Source organism: Corythoichthys intestinalis, chromosome 5 (genome assembly GCF_030265065.1).
Source record: "Corythoichthys intestinalis isolate RoL2023-P3 chromosome 5, ASM3026506v1, whole genome shotgun sequence".
Lineage (NCBI taxonomy): Eukaryota > Metazoa > Chordata > Actinopteri > Syngnathiformes > Syngnathidae > Corythoichthys > Corythoichthys intestinalis.
The window spans coordinates 41,427,679-41,446,590 of record NC_080399.1 but is presented as its reverse complement, the minus strand read 5'-3'; the positions used below and the strand labels follow the sequence as shown (position 1 = coordinate 41,446,590).

At 38.9% G+C, this 18,912-nt stretch overlaps 1 protein-coding gene across 6 annotated transcripts in view; it reads left to right on the top strand.

Moving 5' to 3' along the window:
- Nucleotides 1–18,912, top strand: part of srgap1a (SLIT-ROBO Rho GTPase activating protein 1a) — an 84,692-nt gene that overhangs the window by 43,760 nt on the left and 22,020 nt on the right. For 4 of the 6 annotated variants that reach the window (XM_057837126.1, XM_057837127.1, XM_057837131.1 and 1 more), the window contains 9 exons: nt 7,670–7,732; nt 12,696–12,875; nt 13,335–13,463; nt 14,213–14,434; nt 14,834–14,935; nt 16,161–16,358; nt 16,723–16,807; nt 17,317–17,344; nt 17,679–17,784. In XM_057837126.1, coding sequence (XP_057693109.1) covers nt 7,670–7,732; nt 12,696–12,875; nt 13,335–13,463; nt 14,213–14,434; nt 14,834–14,935; nt 16,161–16,358; nt 16,723–16,807; nt 17,317–17,344; nt 17,679–17,784 — 1,113 coding nt within the window. Of the gene's footprint in view, nt 1–7,669; nt 7,733–12,695; nt 12,876–13,334; nt 13,464–14,212; nt 14,435–14,833; nt 14,936–16,160; nt 16,359–16,722; nt 16,808–17,316; nt 17,345–17,678; nt 17,785–18,328; nt 18,363–18,912 lie in introns of all 6 variants that reach the window. The other 2 variants (XM_057837129.1, XM_057837128.1) reach the window with 1 other exon arrangement.

Sequence of the window (18,912 nt, the reverse complement as noted above, 5' to 3'; positions counted from 1 at the left end):
ATTTGAAAAGTTAGCATTGCTACATTGTGGCTCGTTATGTGTTCCGTGTGTGTGTTTTTTTCTTTTTTTTAATATCATTTTTAATAGTAGGTGTTTTATTTAAGAATAACAATTGATTGCATTTGAATGGGTGATTTATTAGGATGTATTGTCACAACATTCGTGGTTGAATTGGTTTAAAAAATTCACAATAATTTTGCATATCAGCCCTCTGTAGCTCTACAATCAAAGGTACAAATGTATTAATTATTGTTAAGCTTGGTACACAGTCTGATGTGAGAGACTGTTCTCGGCAGCGTGAGTGTCAAAGTAAAAAAAAAAAATTATTTTTTTTCTTCTCTGTATCGGATCGGGACTCTGTCTCGGCAGATTCTCAAAATCAGGTGACTCGGACTCGGGTGCAAAAATATGTGATCAGGACATCCGTAGTATTGATATAATACTGTTTAATCCAGGCTAAAGTGGCGTATCTGGGAATGAAGATTGCTCTATATAAAAGGAATCCAGGAAGGAATGTCTCTGCAGTCTGTACAATTGCTGCTTTTATGAAGATTAAAAAAAAAGTTTACATTTAAAAAATAATAATAAAAAAACACACATCCTGCGATGGGACTATTGTGCATGCGCACATAGTGAGGCGAAGGTCAAATGATATATTGTGTAGGCCTGATATGTATATGGCGGAAAACACAGTCATGACTGAAAATGCAGTTTCTGCTCTTGCACTCCTCTTTAAAATAACTGCTGTATTTTAAGCCAAAACAACTGTTGTTTGATAGAACAATATGTCTATATGCTGCCATTGCAGATTCATGGCGCATTAAGCCCCCAAACTATTTTTGATTTGTCCGTTTTACCCATGAAACCCCCGCTTTTGTTTCAACCCAGCCATAACACAAAGGTAATTAATTTATTATTCGAAATGTCTGACAATTTTAGCTCAGAATCATTAATTGATGTCTAACATTTTGTTTAAAAAAAAAATGACTTCAAAAAAATTATTCAGTCAAATATTTTAAACTTTTTAACAAATTACCTCACAATGAAAAAAATGGTGTCTGTAAAAAAGTAACGGATATCAACCTCATAACTATCGCTTAATTGTATTTTTTTTTTTTTTTTGTTACTGTCGCATGTTCTCCAATATTTTAGATGATAAATAATCAATCCAAACACGCAAAAAATTAAAAAAAAACATTTAAAAGGGTAAATATATGAAAAATAACATCTCGACCACTCCTTGATGTCTGCGATTTCTGCATTGCGACCCTTGTTATGTTACCATGTTTCACCCATAAAATAAAATTAAAAAATCCAGCTTTGGCCATTCACAGCTGTGTCTTTACACTTAGTGATATATGCTACATGGAGGTTTTGGATCGAAACAGGGTAAGTACGCGATCATATCTTGTTAAAGTCATGGCGTCTGTAATTCTGCCCTCGCGTGCGCTCACCTCCAGATAGGGTTTTGCTGATAAAAAACGTTTTTTTGTTTTTTTTGTTTTTTTTTCCTTTTCAAAATTTTTCTTCCCCAAGAAAATTGAGATTTTAAGCTTTCCAATGATATATCACACATGCATATCGGACAATTTTGAAAATTTGACCAAATTGGGGGTCTCAGGGCAGAACCTTAAGTCACCTGAGTGTTTTCCGCCATATACAGTGGGGCAAATAAGTATTTAGTCAACCACTAATTGTGCAAGTTCTCCCACATGAAAATATTAGAGACGCCCGTAATTGTCAACATGGGTAAATCTCAATCATGAGACAGAATGTAGGGGGGCGGGGGACCCAGAGAATCACATAGTTTGATTTTTAAATAATTTATTTGCTAATCATGGTGGAAAACAAGTATGTGGTCAATACCAAAAGTTCATCTCAATACTTTGTTATGTACCCTTTGTTGGCAATAACAGAGGCCAAACGTTTTCTGTAACTCTTCACAAGCTTTTCACACACTGTTGCTGGTATTTTGGCCCATTCCTCCATGCAGATCTCCTCTAGAGCAGTGATGTTTTGGGGCTATCGGTGGGCAACACAGACTTTCAACTCCCTCCACAGATTTTCTATGGGGTTGAGATCTGGAGATTCTATGGGGTTGAGATCTGGAGACTGGCGAGGCTACTCCAGGACCTTGAAATGCTTCTTACGAAGCCACTCCTTAGTTGCCCTGGCTGTGTGTTTGGGATCATTGTCATGCTGAAAGACCCAGCCACGTCTCATCTTCAATGCCCTTGCTGATGGAAGGAGATTTTCACTCAAAATCTCTCGATACATGGCCCCAACACAGATCAGTCATCCTGGTCCCTTTGCAGAAAAACAGCCCCAAAGCATGATGTTTCCACCCCCCGGCTTCACAGTGGATATGATGTTCTTCGGATGCAATTCAGTATTCTTTTTCCTCCAAACACGAGAACCTGTGTTTCTACCAAAAAGTTATATTTTGGTTTCATCTGACCATAACATTCTCCCAGTCCTCTTCTGTATCATCCAAATGCTCTCTAGCGAACCGCAAAAGGGCCTGGACGTGTACTGGCTTTAGCAGGGGGACACGTCTGGCAGTGCAGGATTTGAGTCGCTGGCGGCGCATTGTGTTACTGATAGTAGCCTTTGTTACTGTGGTCCCAGCTCTCTGTAGGTCATTCAATAGGTCCACCCGTGTGGCTCTGGGATTTTAACTCACCGTTCTTGTTATCATTTTGACGCCACGGAGTGAGATCTTGCATGGAGCCCCAGATCGAGGGAGATTATCAGTGGTCTTGTATGTCTTCCATTTTCCACTAATTGCTCCCACAGTTGATTTTTTACACCAAGCGAAGAGTGAAGAGTTGCAGAAAATGTTTGGCCTCAGTTATTGCCAACAAAGGGTACATAACAAAGTATTGAGATTAACTTTTGGTATTGACCAAATACTTATTTTCCACCATTATTTGCAAATAGATTATTTAAAAATCAAACAATGTGATTTTCTGTTTTTTTTTTCCCACATTCTGTCTCTCATGGTTGAGGTTTACCCATGTTGACAATTACAGGCCTCTGTAATCTTTTCAAGTAGGAGAACTTGCACAATTGGTGGTTGACTAAATACTTATTTGCCCCACTGTATATGTGTATACATGATATTAAAAAAAACAACAACAAAAAAACAGCTGGCGTATTTATTCACTTTTAAAGTACTGTAATACCATAGACACGACGATCACTAGCTCTTCACACCATTTCGTCAAGACCAAAGATTCATGACCAAAACTAGTCCTCTGCCGCCTAGTCCACCACAAAGATGGTAACTCCCTTGTGGATTATGCGTTATTTTGCTGTTGGAGTCACATGAACTCACCACAGACCCAAATTACAAAGTGGCTTTGCCTTAGAGGCATGCCTTTGTGTCATCTTGGGTTATGCGACTATTTCCATCTCTTCTGTCTTTCAGTCCATCTTTACTTCTGATTTAAGCGAGCCATAACCATAAAGTAAATATTTAGCCTCAGCATTGAGGTGAGGTCGTTTCATTCATGAATACCTTAGAGAAACAGGAAACTGCTGCTCCCATTTCCTTTGGTGTTTAAAATGTCTCTGATCTCTTAATGACGACATAAGTAAGTCATTTTAAGGATTTTAAAAGATGCTTTTGCCATTCCCACTTCTACAACCACATTATAATGCTGCAATGCCTGAGCAAATGTTTTAGAAACCACACACTTTTTTAAGGATCTTTTTTCAAAGCAATGAGCAGCCATTGTAAAATGGTAAATAGTAGGACATTGCATGATGGTTTCCTTAAATCTTTTTAGAGAGGTGGTTGTCGGCGGGTTAAGGAACAACAAGTGATTAGGGTTGGGACACAAAAACTGAATTTATTTTTGCAATGGCATCAGTCAAACCAACAGTGGAATGCCAACCCTGTTGTCACTGCATGTCTGGGTCATCATCCTCACAGAAAAACACAAGTCTGTTGCACTCCAAAATGTTTTTTGTTTGTTGTGTGTGTGTGTTTTGTGGCTAAGGTTATACTGAGTGACATTCATGTGATGTACTGTAATTGTAGCATTGCTGAAATACCTAAGACTCAGACATTTGCCCAGTGATTTAATATTTAAAATTTTATGTCAGTTCAGGTGGCATTGTGTGGAAAAATAGAATTGTGGTGGAGGGTCCACATTATAGGGGACCTGAGCCACTGCTAAGCCTCTTATTAAAGTCTTTGATTCTACACGAACTTCAATAATCAGACACAAACAACAGTTTTGAGGTGGCTGATGTGGTTTTGCCATCTAAAAGACACATTTTTAATACCCGGTGTGCTTTGTATTCTATAGAGGAGGTCGGTTAGTAGTTGAAGACCCAAGAGTCTACATATTGTCTTCATCAGAATCCCTCGGTTGAATGTTTTCTATTTACTCTCTGGATTAAGGATTATAGGTATAAGAAGATCAGTTTTTGAAAATGATATTTTTCATGTATCGCACTCCTGCTTAACCAGATCATATCACATGTGCGGTATCCATTTTGCATTCCTCATTAAACTGGCCACTTTTTACTTTCTGCCCTCTTTTGTTCATAGACTTTATTCACATTCTCATCTCAACTATGTAATCGCTGGCATCGCATCAAGCTATACACAGGGTGCGTGGGGTATGAACATACAATATCAAAGAAAAGAACTTTCTTCAATGACTAAATTAGATTATCCTTTTTTGCAAGACCTCCTACTAGCATTAACCATACAGATAATGTAAGATTAAAGGGATTAGCCTATTCACTTGAGCCTTTGACATAATTTGACCCCAGAGGTGTAAAGTAACCGCTTAACTAAGCATCAATGAGTAAATGAACATTAAATTCCTTGCTTGTATTAATTATATACATCTGTACTGTTATATTATATTTCTCAAGTGTAATACACTCAAGTGTTTAGTACACTCCGCTAGGCATGTGCCGGTTACCGGTTTCACGGTTTGCCGTGGTGTGAAAATGTCGCAGTTTCAAAACCACAAAAATTTTCCGTCAGACCGTAGTACGGTATTCGCTATTTTTCATGTGTCAAAAATGCAGCCAGAAGTGGCTTGGCGCGGCAGCGCTCACGACCTCCCGTTTGTTGCTGTGTGTGAAAGTGACGCTATCGGCTAGACAGCCAGTGAACACAAAAACAAATACTCCAAACATAAGGCTTACTTTTCTTCAATTTATTGAGCTCTCAAATCGTGGTAAGTGGAATATACAAAATGAATACATTTAAAACGTTGTACAATTGTATTTTTCCATGTGTGAGTAGCTTCAACAGATTAGCGCCATGAAAAAGTTCGCCAAAAACAAAACACACATTTTCCTTTCAAATTCAATATACAAACTTACTAAAAGCTTACAATGACGAATGTTAGCCTAGACTTAGCTATGAGAGCAACTTCGTCGAGTAATATAGCCGCAGAGTGAGAAAACAAGCTTGATTCGCTTGAATATAGGGGAAAAGAGGATGGCATCAAAGATGACTAATTGCAAAAGATGCTCTTGCCCTAAGCACAAATCCACGTTCGCTCGATCAAGGAGATGTCTCACTCCCAATGTTTTTTTTGTTTTGTTTTGTTTTGTTTTGTTTAGATGAAACCTTTCCACAACAATATTTACACTTATACTTTTTTAACGAACTTATTAACTTATGAATTCTTTGTTTTTTAACACATAGGCATGACATCACGTAGACTAGCGCTGACACAGTGGCTGAAAATGGCGAAACTTCACTTGAGCTTTTCCACCCTTAAAAAAAAGTCATGCAGTAGAATTTAAAAAAAAAAAATTATTCAGAAGTGTTAACAATAACACATTTATTACATAATAACACATTTTGGCGCTATAATTGCAATACCGTGATACCGTGGTATTTATGCCCACGGTTATCGTACCGTCAAAATTTCATACCGGCACATGCCTACACACCGCACAGCTCCCTTTAAAAGTAGGTTTTTTTTCTCTTTACTCATGTACTGTTATACTCCATGGTACTATGTGCATAGTCATTTGAATTGTTTTGGAGCAGTCTTTTTGATATTTTAGAGAGGGATAGAGGCATGAGTCTATAGTATGCCCATAAAAAATATATCTTTATATATTGAAATCATGTCATTTATTGTAGTATTGCTTTCTCACCAGTTTTACCTCTTACACACAAACGCTTACAGCTCACATAACACTGAGAAGGTCATTCATTGTGCTCTGGAACACTTCCAAGGTTTCTCAATGCAGTTGAATTGATGACTGCTAGAACTGACACATAGTCAAATATTCTGTCCAGTGAACTTATGGTTGTGAATAGATTTTTCCTTTCGTCACAACCCATGTCTTTCTGGTCTTTGTTGTGTTGTTAAAAAAGAAAAATAACTCCGTGTACTGTTTTTTTTTTGTTTTGTTTTAGTTTGTTTTTTCTCCAAATATAAAACTACAAAATAAACAGTTTCTCAACCAACATTCCATCATTGTTGATTATCAATTTGTAAATGTGTATTATTGTCTCTGCCGAATTAGAGTTTAAGCTATCTAGGTTTACAGGCTTTTCAGGATTAAGAAATAGGTGATTGCCTGTCCAGGTGGTGGTTGCGAAGGTGTTGCAAATAGGCTACATTAACAGCATGATTCTTTAATTTTGGATGCCAGCCTGGATAGATAAGAATGTAATGAACTTTGCTGTGTATTCATTGAGATCAGCAGGTGTATAGCGTTGTGAGGAATGTGCATCGAGCAAGAGCGTCAAGCTTTGCATGTATTTATTTATTTATTTATTTTTTTCAAAAGTCCATTTTGGCTGAGGTGAGTTGAGCTGCATGGTGTTAGATTTTAATCATCTTAAAACTGCTGTTCAGCACAGCTACTTTCAGAATGGAGTTTATCTTAAGAGGAGCCAAAATGGCCATCGTTGCTTAAATATTACCAGCACTCACATACAATACAATCATGCATATCATGACAATTGTTAATCGTCTTATTTATTTATTTTTCCATTTAATAGGTCCGGTCGGTCACGATGTCACCCTTCGCCAAATCGAAAATTTACTCTGAATTATTAAATGATATTTATTACGAGTAATGTTTTGGTAAAAAAAAAAAAAAAAAATGGCAGTCTTTGCTTTCATAGGCTTTGCATAGGCAGGCAGCTTTTGTCAAACTGTAAACGGCATCACGCCCGTTATTTTATAACTTCTGTCAATTTTGATGATGTCTATTCCTCGGCAGGCAACATCTGCAAATCAACAGCTCAATTGTTTGGATAAAGTTCATATCAGGCCAAGACCGCTATCACATACAGTACTCGACCAATGTTATGCATGCTCTGCTATAGTGTGAATCATGATCTCAAAATGTGGTGTGAATGAAATGGATTTATATAAATAAAAGGCCGTGCTCAATTGATTGTTGCATGAGTACTTCTTGTGATGTGATTCCTTGAATAGATCAAGTGAAAAAGACTCGTGTCAAGACCAAACATTTTCACTTGTTAATATTTTTCTAAATATTTTCGCGGGGTTTGTTTCACAAAATGTTGCCGTGGTTAGAGCTGGATTTCATCTGTTACAGTTGTGCGACATTTTTTTGCAAATGTAGCAGCAGTAATGAAATGTTTTGAGTAAGACAATTGCTTTGTTATTCTAATTGTTTTTCCATTCTTTCATTTTTTCCCCAGAGCAAGGAAATAGCATTTCAGCTACAGGAAGACTTAATGAAGGTCCTTAATGAGCTATACACAGTAAGTAGTACCTTAGTAATTTCCACTTTTTTAGCTAATGTGTTTTAAGTGCATTGGCTCACTACAAACTATTGACAAATTGTGAGTATTGTAAAGCCACAAAATGCAAAAAATAACACAGACTTAGTACTTAACAGACCAGTACTACAGCCAGGTGAAAAAGTATCTGTTGCTTAAAACACACACAAAAACAATAATGTACTGTATAAATTGCGAAATTTAATTATCCCAGGATTGTGATTACCTCGGGTGAAGAAAACTTCAGGGTTGGGTTGAGTTACTACAAAGGATGACAACACAAGTTATTGTTTTCCAATCACAATAGTGTGGTACGCACAAGTCAATATAGTTTATGCCACTCTAAACGCACTCGTGGATTTGACCTGGTTTCGCCCTTGTGGATGACACGTGCACACAACATTGACTCATGCACTCTTGGGGTTTGAGTGAGAGATTGCATCAGGCTCCAGAGTCCCTGTGTCTGACCCTACCAGTGAAATAACAGGTCTGGTCTGTCTCTAAATATGTCAATCTAAAAGAAGCAGCAAAGTAAACACAGCAGTGCCAGACACTTGACCAGTAAATGAGGAGTACATCGCCCAAGGTCAGTCAACCGTCCCTAAATTAGAGTGAGTTGAGCCAAACCCCACCAAAGCAAAGGCTTCCACATCAGGCTTTTGCTGTTCTCTTTTACAGAAATAACCCATTTGGAGAGAAAAATGTTTAGATTACAAGATGGCTTTGTCTGAATGTATGCTAAAGCCTTTGGTTTGTCCAAATGTAGTGCTTACACATTTCTAGAGCTGTAAGGCCATATGATTTATTTTCCCTCCCACTCTGAAGTGTTCATAACTGTAGGTGATGAATCAATTTACTAAATTATTTCGAGGGTTTTTTTCCCCGCACAGATGACTTACTTTGACACCTGTGTTTTTAGTGCATAGTTTTTCCACCATGAGATATACAGTACACACCAAAGATAGCACACGGAAGCGATTGTTTTATTGTTTAATTGCTATGGCAGATGCATGCATGCACGCACAGATGAGAAGCAACCATAAGGAAAGTGCTGCTTAATTCTGTAGTTAGGACAAGGTGAGGTGAAGGTGGCGGTATCATGTTTTATTGTACAGTACTTTATATTTGGGGTCGAACAGAACAAATATGGGAGGCGAGGAGAGAGGAATAGAAAGAGATTTTATTAAAGACAGAGGTTTTGCACTTCATTTCCAGTAGGAAATTATCAGTTCAATTCTACACTTAACCAAAAAAATGAGTTTTTTTTTTTTTTTTTTCCTTCAAATTGTCACATCTACTGCAAAGAATAGGGGTTAGAAAAATGTCAAACAATCGTAAATTGATTTTTGGGTGAAAAAAATAAAATATAGGCCATCTCGCCTAAGTTATACTACAATTGAAATAAATGACTCTTATATCAAATGCCTCGTGGACAGAGTTATCATAATTGTTGTTTCCTCACTTGGGACTAAGGTTTATACAGCCTTCAATATTTCCTTCTGCTGTATAATTTAATCTAAAAATAAATATATTACCGTATTTTGAATAATAATAAATGGAGAGGCACAGAACAAGTTGCATGAAGTCAAGTGGACATATAAGGCAGATTTTCAACTACAGTACTGTGAGTGGGTCATGATTGTATGCCCCTGTAGTGTACAGTATAGCCCTAATTTGACTTTGAAATTATTCTTAAGCCTGAGTTATGCTTCTGCGTTGCTGTGACGGAGTAGCGACAATGTAGACCCTACGGCGTCAATGGGTATTCGATAGTTCTACGGCCAAGGGAATGCATTGCTCTGTAATTCACCGCCAAGCCACTAGGGGGGTATGGCGTTGGGCTTGTACGGTTTTGCGGGACTCTTGTCGACTTCCTCTAGTTTATTTCCGGTTACACAACAATACCAACGAACATGGAATGCTTGAATGTAGATCTTCAGCTCATCATTGTTGAACAACAAATGTTGATCGTACTGTAATGTCCGTAACTATGTGAGGGTCTTTTAAGAGGTGATCAGACTGGGGAGCGGTGACGTAGCGGGAAGCAAGTGGAAAAAAACGGGAGAAAGCGAAAGTTAGCGGTTGCATGTTGCGGCAGCCGGCCATTATTTTGTTATTTGTTTATTTTATTGTTGCCACAATAAAGTGGTGAAAGCCATCATCGACTCCTATCCCCCCCACCCCCCCACCCCCACCCCCATCCAGGGCTATAACAATACAAATGTTGAGGCGCAGGCGATGCAAAAGACTTTTGCGGAGGTGGTCTGTCCGACTGTTGATGCCGCACAGACACTGGCAGTTTACGAATTCTAGCATCGGGTAGAAGCCAGCAAGCTGCGTTGTCCAGCGTTTTGTCCGATTTCTTTGCAGTGTCCTACAAACAGCCAGTGGGTAGCCATAGCAGATTTCTGGCAGTTATGGAACTTCCCAAACTGCGTTGGAAGCCTTGATGGTAAACGGTATCATAAAAGCACTGAGGCACTCTCAATCAGTGATGATGTATCAAGTGTGTGAACTGTCTGTAGTTGAAAATTAAATGTCTAAACAACTCTTTTGACACCAAACCTGTGCTTTATTCATATATTTGAAGTGTAAAATGTAAATAAGTCACAGACTCGCAGCAAACACAATAAATGATAAAGTGCACCAACATTAAATACGACATAAAGTGATTAAAAGCTGGCAGTTTTTGGCCGACTGTGTCACTGCTTCATGTGGCCATTCGCTTCCGAACACACCCGTACTTGCCTCCGAGATTCTTCCATTTTTTTTATGCAATCGCTGACCTCCAGCCCCGTATTTTCAGCAATTTCCTTCTATGAATTGCTTGCCATTTGGCAATCTTTATAATGTCTTGGCTGGACATTGTAGCGGTTGTCGTACTTGTGGACCTCTTCGATGATCCTCTCGCCGGCTTGGTCCATTTTTGCGTGTAGCACAACAATTTTTAAAAATGGCGGTGATTTGGCGCTGAACCGGAAACAACAGTGTGAGTGGACCAATCACAGTCCATTTGCATCACGTCACCACGCTTTGACGTGGTTGACGTCAGGCTACGACAGAGGTCGTAAATCGGGTCTGCCTTGACGGCGTAGGTCTGCCGCAGAAGCATAACTTGGCCTTTAGACCACATTTACACGACTGGTCTAAAGCGAAAATGCAAAAGTGGTATTTTGTTGTTACTTTTTTTTTCCATCCATGCCAAGTGTGTAGGTGGCAGCATCAGCAAAACTTGATTCCTGTGTGTAACCCTTATGCTCCTTTTTTGGAGTATGGGAGACAGACAGGGTTGTCAGATTCCCGCCCTTTTAAGCTATTTTCAAAGACTAAGCGCATGAAAGAAATGCAGTGGGGGGGATGATAATATTTTCGCAAAGGTAGCCCAAATTTTTATCTTGGATGGAAGGTTATAACTTCGTAATTTGGGCAGGTTTTTATTGAACTGGAGAGGTTTAACGCTGTGATTGGGCCTCAGTCCTTTTTTCTGATCTGGCATCACCAGAAACCTGCCACGAAAACTCATTCTTCAGTTTTCAACCAACTAGACGGCAACAACCAGGTGGAGCGTTGCCAAAATAGATGATGGATGGATGGCCCCCTAAAGCCCCATTTCAGTCCAAACGATATGGACATCTAGGAAAGTTTTTTGCGTGTTCCCTTTATTACAGTTGTCATGCAAGCAGCACCTCAATGTCTTAGGCAGAGGCGTAGCAAGGGTCCCCGGGGGCCCCAGGCAACAAGCAACATGGGGCCCTTCGAGCATGTGCAAGTAAGGGGGACAGTTGGACTTTCGTTCATGGACGCACACATTTTAACAGGTGGCCATCCTCTGCTCGAAATGCGCACCTTACGCCTATTCTCGCTCCCAGAATACGCAGTGCTTGTGACGTAGGACAATAACAGGACTGCTTGCTTGCTTGCTTGCTTGCTATGGGAACGTACACATACCCAAGGAACCTTGCTAAAAGGAGTATTAAAATTGCTAATAAAATCGTTTAGGATTATTTTAGATGCATATATGTTATAATTTTCTTACAGAGTATTCGACGAGGGATACAATAGACCCATTAATAGACTTTTTGGGAAAAATCGCCATTTCTTTAAGTAGTCACATGAATAATGAGGTGGCCCGTGAAAATCAACTTAAACCAACTGGGCAAGGACTTTCCAGAGAGTACTTGGTGAGTCACTCTTTAAACAATCATAAGGTATTAATAGCTGATTGGACTTTCTTAAATATGTATAATCTACTTGACATGGTTAGTGGTGATTGGATTTACTTAAACATGTATAATCTAAGTGACATGGTTAGTTTTGATTTGGGTTGATAACAGATTTGTTAGATAATCTGCCAAATCATTCCATGGTATTGAAACACTCCCTACACTTGTCGCTGCGACAGTGCAGTAAAGCTGCATGTGCTAAATCTGTTGGCATTCTGGGGGGCCCTTCTGGCTGGGGGCCCTAGGCAATTGCCTGGATTGCCTAATGGGACGCGATGCCTCTGGTCTTAGGTTTTACTTCTTTTGATTATTGCAATTGAGCAACATCATACATCAACTTGAATGTGTATAATGTGCACTGAGTGCAACAATCTCCAAAGGTTGATAATTCAAATAATTGATTTGAATGAAAAGTTCACTAGTAACACTATACTAAAAGTGTCTCTCTAACACCACCACTATTTCACCAAGGCATAGAGTAGTACCTCTGTGTACATTCTTGGTTTACAGTGGTGCATGTGGTTGTTTAGGTTTTAACCTTTTGAGCCAAATGCTGTGCTATGAGAGTCATACACATTGTCCAGCAACCAAAAATTCAGTCATCAATACAGTATGACAAATTAGCAGACACCCAACTTTAGATTTGAATGACTCTTGAATGAGATTGTGTACCAAACATGGATAAACATTTTTTCTCTATAAACCTCATTCTTTCTTTCCAGGTGATGAAGACCTACCACATGTATCACTCAGAAAGCATTAGTGCAGAGAGCAAACTGAAGGAGGCTGAGAAGCAGGAGGAGAAGCAAATTGGCAGGGGAGATCCAGTTTTCAGCATCCGCATGGAGGATAAATACCAGAAGCGCAACTCAGTGAAGAAGATAGAGAAAATGAAAGAAAAGGTACGTTATTGCAGTGTACACATGACTTAGTTAGTAGGGCTTATTTATGAAAGTTCTGATTAAAGTCTGGCACATTTTGTGACAAATGATTAAATGTCCATAGGAAACCGATTTTTTAAAAGTCTTCCTGATTTCTATATTGGGAGTATTAAAATATAGATGATATGGAAGTGTGCGTCAGAGCGCATTGGTCATTAGATGGTGACTAACAGCCTTCTGCCTGTCTGCTTGAGAGGAAGTGTAGGCTGAAGACCAATAGTTCACAAGAGGTCCAATGTGCTTTTTTTGTTGTTGTTCTTTTGTATTTTTAACTCACATCTGCTTTTTTATGTGATGCTGCTGTCCAGACATTCTCTGATGTGAATACAGGGATATAAAACCACAATCACGTTTGATTGGATTTTATATTATTCCTCACAACATCAGTTGTTCAGTTCCCTGCTTTAATTCTCTCATTAGCGTCAAGCCAAGTACTCTGAGAACAAAATGAAGTCGATCAAAGCACGGAATGAGTACCTCCTGACATTGGAAGCCACCAACTCATCTGTTTTCAAATACTACATCCACGACCTGTCAGACCTAATTGATGTAAGTGATAATACATGCTTTTGTTAACATCTGTATTATGTTATAGCGTCACTGGTTTGGCCATCAGTTTTTTATCATTGAAGTTGAGGATTGTTTCACATGGCATTTTCAGTTACGAACGTTAGCATTATATTAGTGATACTGATAGTGTAGTGATTTGCGAGCTTATCAATTTGAGTGATGTTAAAAAATTCTGCACCAAAACATTAGTTACAATTAGTTTAGAGTATATCCCTCAATTTTTTGTGAGTGAGATGTTTAGGTAATATTGCTTCACTTTAAAGGGAATGAGGCACTTTGAGAAAGAAGGATTTTTATCAAGCGGTTTAGAGTTTGTATTCCAGACAGGATTGAAGGCGATGACTGAAGTGTAATCTCTATTCTGCAGCATGCTGTGTGGTGAAATTACCCTTCACTCCGCCTTGCTCACAAGCCTTCAGATCTCTCCAGGATTTGTGTTTGAGAATTTATGTGCCAAGCTGCTTGCATGAGCTGTATTTGCAGACTCATGCACATATCATTATTACAGACTTCCTCGGTTTAAATTTATTGTTTTTTTATTTATTAAATTATTTTTTATTTTAGTCCAAAAACTTTTATTATTTATCTATTATTTTTCAAAATGTATCCATTTCAAATACATGTATGTTACTACATATAGTGAGCATCGGAATGTGCTATAAAGGGGCACAACTGTTGGTTACAATAGATGTGCCCACACGTGACCTCCAGTTTATCTTTCTGTCTAGTGTTGTGATTTGGGATATCATGCCAGCCTGAATCGAGCCTTGCGGACTTACCTGTCTGCTGAATACAACCTTGAGACATCTCGCCATGAAGGTCTTGACATCATTGAGAATGCAGTAGACAGTTTGGACCCGAGAAGTGACAGACAAAGGTTTATGGAGCTGTTCCCTACGGCCTTCTGTCCACCTGCAAAATTTGAGTTCCAGTCTCACATGGGTGATGAGGTAGGTTCAGCCAAGAACTATGGAAAGTGACATTAAATAATTTACAAATATATATACTGTTGAAAAAAAGCCACATCATTTAGAGATCTTGATCGAAGGCACTCTTGCTAATTTGAGAAAATAACCACCACCTCCAGTATGATTGGTTTTCAACAGATTCAGTGTTTTTTTTTCTTCTGTACTTCAGTAATTATAACTGCCAACCCTCTCACTTCAAAAGGATTAGACATCTATTTCTGTAAATGGCAGTGAAACATGGTCTTTCACTGCCAGCTCCTCTAACTAAATTGTTAATTTATAAACTGGTTGCTTTTGTTTACGGTACCAATTGTAACTATGATAGCAATGGGAATAAGTCTTTTAAATTCTTACTTATAGAGATGTGTCTTTTTCTTATAGGTGAGTCAGATAACAGTGCAACCGCCAGTTAATGGAGAGCTAATACTAAGGTTCCAGCAACTGCAATCTCGCCTGTCTACTCTGAAGATTGAAAATGAAGAGGTACAGCTGGACTCATTTTAAGCAGCTTTCATTTATTGGGAATTCTTTCGGTAATAGTGAAGCAAAACCTTTTAAAGAATATTGCACCGGTTTCATTGATTTCTGTCACGTCCATTTGGTTTCTCTTTCACGTCTTATCTGCTTCCTGTACTTTTTCTGTCATTTTCTTTTCACAGCTTCTGAATACTGTTCAAAGACTGAGGTCTAAGGGTATTTTGAGTTGTGGTGACTCATCATCTATAGAGTCATGTCTCATCAAAGCAGATTCACTATACCTGATTGTCAACAGAATAAAAGTGTTCATCTAAACCTAAAGTATTCAACATGGTTACCAAATTAGTTCTAGGAGGGGACATGATGAGACGAGCCTTATGTCCTTGTTTTAAGTTGATGTCCTAGTGGGCCCAAATTGGAGGACACTGCAGCTTTGTGTTATTATTACCAGATGGCCTCGCTATGCTGGCACTGTGTGCCAGAGACATCCTTGAAAAATGACCGTTAAAAGCATTTTGACGACCTCCAAGCATGAACTGTCAAACGTAGCGAGCCTGTCTTCATCCGGCCGGGGAAAGCTTCAGGGCATTGCTTGACAGACGTGCAGCTGTTTCCTTTGCTCTTTGGCTGCTGTAAAAATGCTAAAAAACATTGCTAAATTTACTTTGCATTAGTTGTTGATTTATGTTTTACAAAAAGATTCTGGCTCTCATTGCCACTAAAGGGGTATTAAGATCTGATATATGCCTCTCCTTCAATACAAAAATGTTTCCCTGGGACACTATCCAATCATTCAGCGTCATAAAATCTTCCTTTTTAGTTTAGATATACTGTAGCTTTATGTATCACTTAAATGCTGACCAAGGAAAACAAATGATTTCTACTTTTGTAATCTTGACGTTGGGTGCAAAATATAGTTATTTAACAGTAAAGTACTGTATTTCCCCTTCAGGTCGTATCCCCTCGATTAAACAGTACACCGAGTCTTGATAGATTGCACCGGCGGCAAAGGGACACAGACGAAATATTTATGAGCTCCTATGACAAGGACCAAGTAGTTAATAGAAATGCAGCCTTCTGGAAAAAAAATCTACTAACTTTTCTTCTTTGGTTCCTTTGAGTGCATGTATCTAGGTTGCGTTACTTACTTTTTATAGAATAATGGGCTGGACATGGGGTGGTGATGCGCTATGAATCCGGTCACCGTTTTCATTATTTCCTCTGCCTGCAGGTGAAAAAAACATCAGAGGCCACACTCACCACTATACAAGACATGGTGACCATTGAGGATTATGACGTCTCTGAGTGCTTTCACCATAGCAGATCCACTGAGTCTGTCCGGTCCACTGTGTCAGAAACATACCTCAGCAAACCGAGCATTGCAAAGAGGAGAGCAAACCAGCAGGAGACTGAGCAGTTTTACTTTATGGTAAGTAGAACAGAAAGAAAGGAAAAAATTGGATTTACAGCATTAATTGGTGTTTTATATTTCTCTACATTTAATTTATACACGGTCAAAATATCTTTTGATTAAAAATGTATCCTAATTCAGAAATGACAAGTGTCCACCATTTTGATGGAATTTTCAAAATAAATACAAAAAAAAAAATACATGATTTGAGCACTACAAACATCTGTAAAATGCTCCAGAACTTAGATGTTTGTATCACTAACTCAATGGTTAAAGCCTTCCACTTGCTACTTGGTCCATTCTCAAAATGGTCAAAGCCCATGGCTGTCTTCAGAGGTGAGATGTGATGGGCAACTTTGTAATAACCCTAAATTCTCGACAGAAATTCCGTGAGTTTCTGGAGGGCAGCAATCTCATCTCCAAACTGCAGGCCAAACATGATTTGCTGAAGAGGACGCTTGGTGAAGGTAAGGTCATATTCCTTTTAGTGACCAAGCTTGATAGTGTGAAATGTCTCTTTTTTTCTTTTTTTTTTCTTTCTTTTTTGTCTTCTTTTTTTTTTTTAACAGTTGTTAGCGTTTTCTAAATGGTTGATGTATTGTACCCTACTGTAAGCTTTTTATTATATCTGTTCAAATAACAATCACGTCTAATTATTTTAAATGTTTTTAGACAGTAAATGGGACTAATTTACCGTAAATTGAAACCATAGAGTGAATTATCAATCTTAGTGACCGGACTAGACTAATTCTCTCTAAGGCTGTCTGACTTTAAGTAAATGGTCCAATCCTGTTCATGGAATTAGATTATCGTATGTACTAAAATCATTTGTACACAAGCATTTTGTGGGTTTGTGTGTAGTTGTAGTCAAGGCAAGTTAAAGGCCTCATGTGCTTCTCAAGCTGCACACACTACACATAAAGATAGAAACTGGCACGTCTACTAATCACGCATTGTTTCTATTTTATCTCTTCAGGCCACAGAGCTGACTACATGACCACAAGGTAAAGCAAAAAGCCCATTTTACCATAGAACAAGCCCATATTCATGTATCATTCAGTTGCATTTGTAACATTTTTACTCTGGGCTGAAAAACAAGACTCAATTGAAATCATTCTTAATGATTCATTTATTACCATGCCAGTATGATCAGTTCGGTGAGTTTGGTAGCCACCTAACTAGAGAGAAAACAGGGCTGTGAAGAAACATTTCCTTCATGGGTTCAAGCAGCTTCTCCTTCATAACTTGACTTGTTCACCATAATTTATGGACATGATCGTTATGCCGCTTAAGGCAATTGCTTTGTCTTCTCTTTCTAATGCATTTTTTGTATTCTAGACACCCCAATGGGCTGTTCAAAACCCACACTGGCACCAGGCGGGCTAGACCCCGCTCTGTTTTTAATGTTAAGTTATTTAATGGAAATATGGAGTCGTATATCAAGGTACTGATGATCACACTGCCTGCTCGACATTACTCCTTCTCCTTATTTTCTCTCTTGCTCCAGCTTTCTGGCCATTTTCATGGGTCCCCCAAACTGTTTAAACTACAGTTAAGCTTTAACCTGCTAAACGCTTGTCTGTGCCTAAACTGTAGCAGTGGCACTGATAGATTGGAACGGCTTCCGGAAGAGCCCAATGCCCCTGGGATGGCTAAATGTTCATCTCAGTCAGTTTCCCTTTACTCAGTACTGCACCCGCATCAATGAGCCTTTCTGGCATCTCCAGAGAGTAGAGTCCAGGAAAAAGATCAGGATTAGTGACAGTCTGAGTGGATGTCAAATAGATATGGTGTGCTGCCTTCTTCCTCCACTATTTTCACAACCACAGCTGGTGACCCGTGCCATTATTTTCTGTCTAGTTCTTGTTGGGTCAGTGCCAGCACAAAGTGGATTAAGGGTGCATTCTTGGTAAAAGGTTTGGTGAGCAGCTCCTGTGGTCCTAATTTCGGTCTTGCTTCTTTCTCTTTTTTGCAATGCCTGTCCGTAGCCGTGGAAGACGGAACTCACATGCTCGTCATCAGGTAGACATCTTTAAACACCATGGGGAGCCCCTACTGCTTGCTTGCTTTCTCTAATGCCATAACATTTCATGTGATTGTATTTTTTGTTATTTGACTCAGACAGATATGACTTGGTTGCAGTTAAATTACAAAAAACATAAAACTTATAAGTGATGTTTTGCTATAGAGAATGATGTGTGCAGATGCCTTTATTCTAAGGTCCTGCTTCTTAGAAATGACAAATTGGAAATTGTAAACGTGGTCTACCCATTTAAAACGTACATAGTAAATATTATGTACCCCGTGCGCCACAGGCCTGGGCAGCGTGGGTTTGTCGTAGAGTACCATAATTTTCGAACTATAAGGCGCTACTAAATGTCATTTTAGTGTCAAATTTGGTGGGTGATGGCTTATAGTCAGATATGCCTAATAGTCCAAAAATTACGGTAGTTATTCCCCAACTCGCTGCTCAGCCTTCAACGCGTACAGACGCACTCTGTTCCATGCCTGAATGTGCGTCTTTAGTTGTATGGGGGACGGGAAACTGATAAGCATATGCTTCATCTCGTCC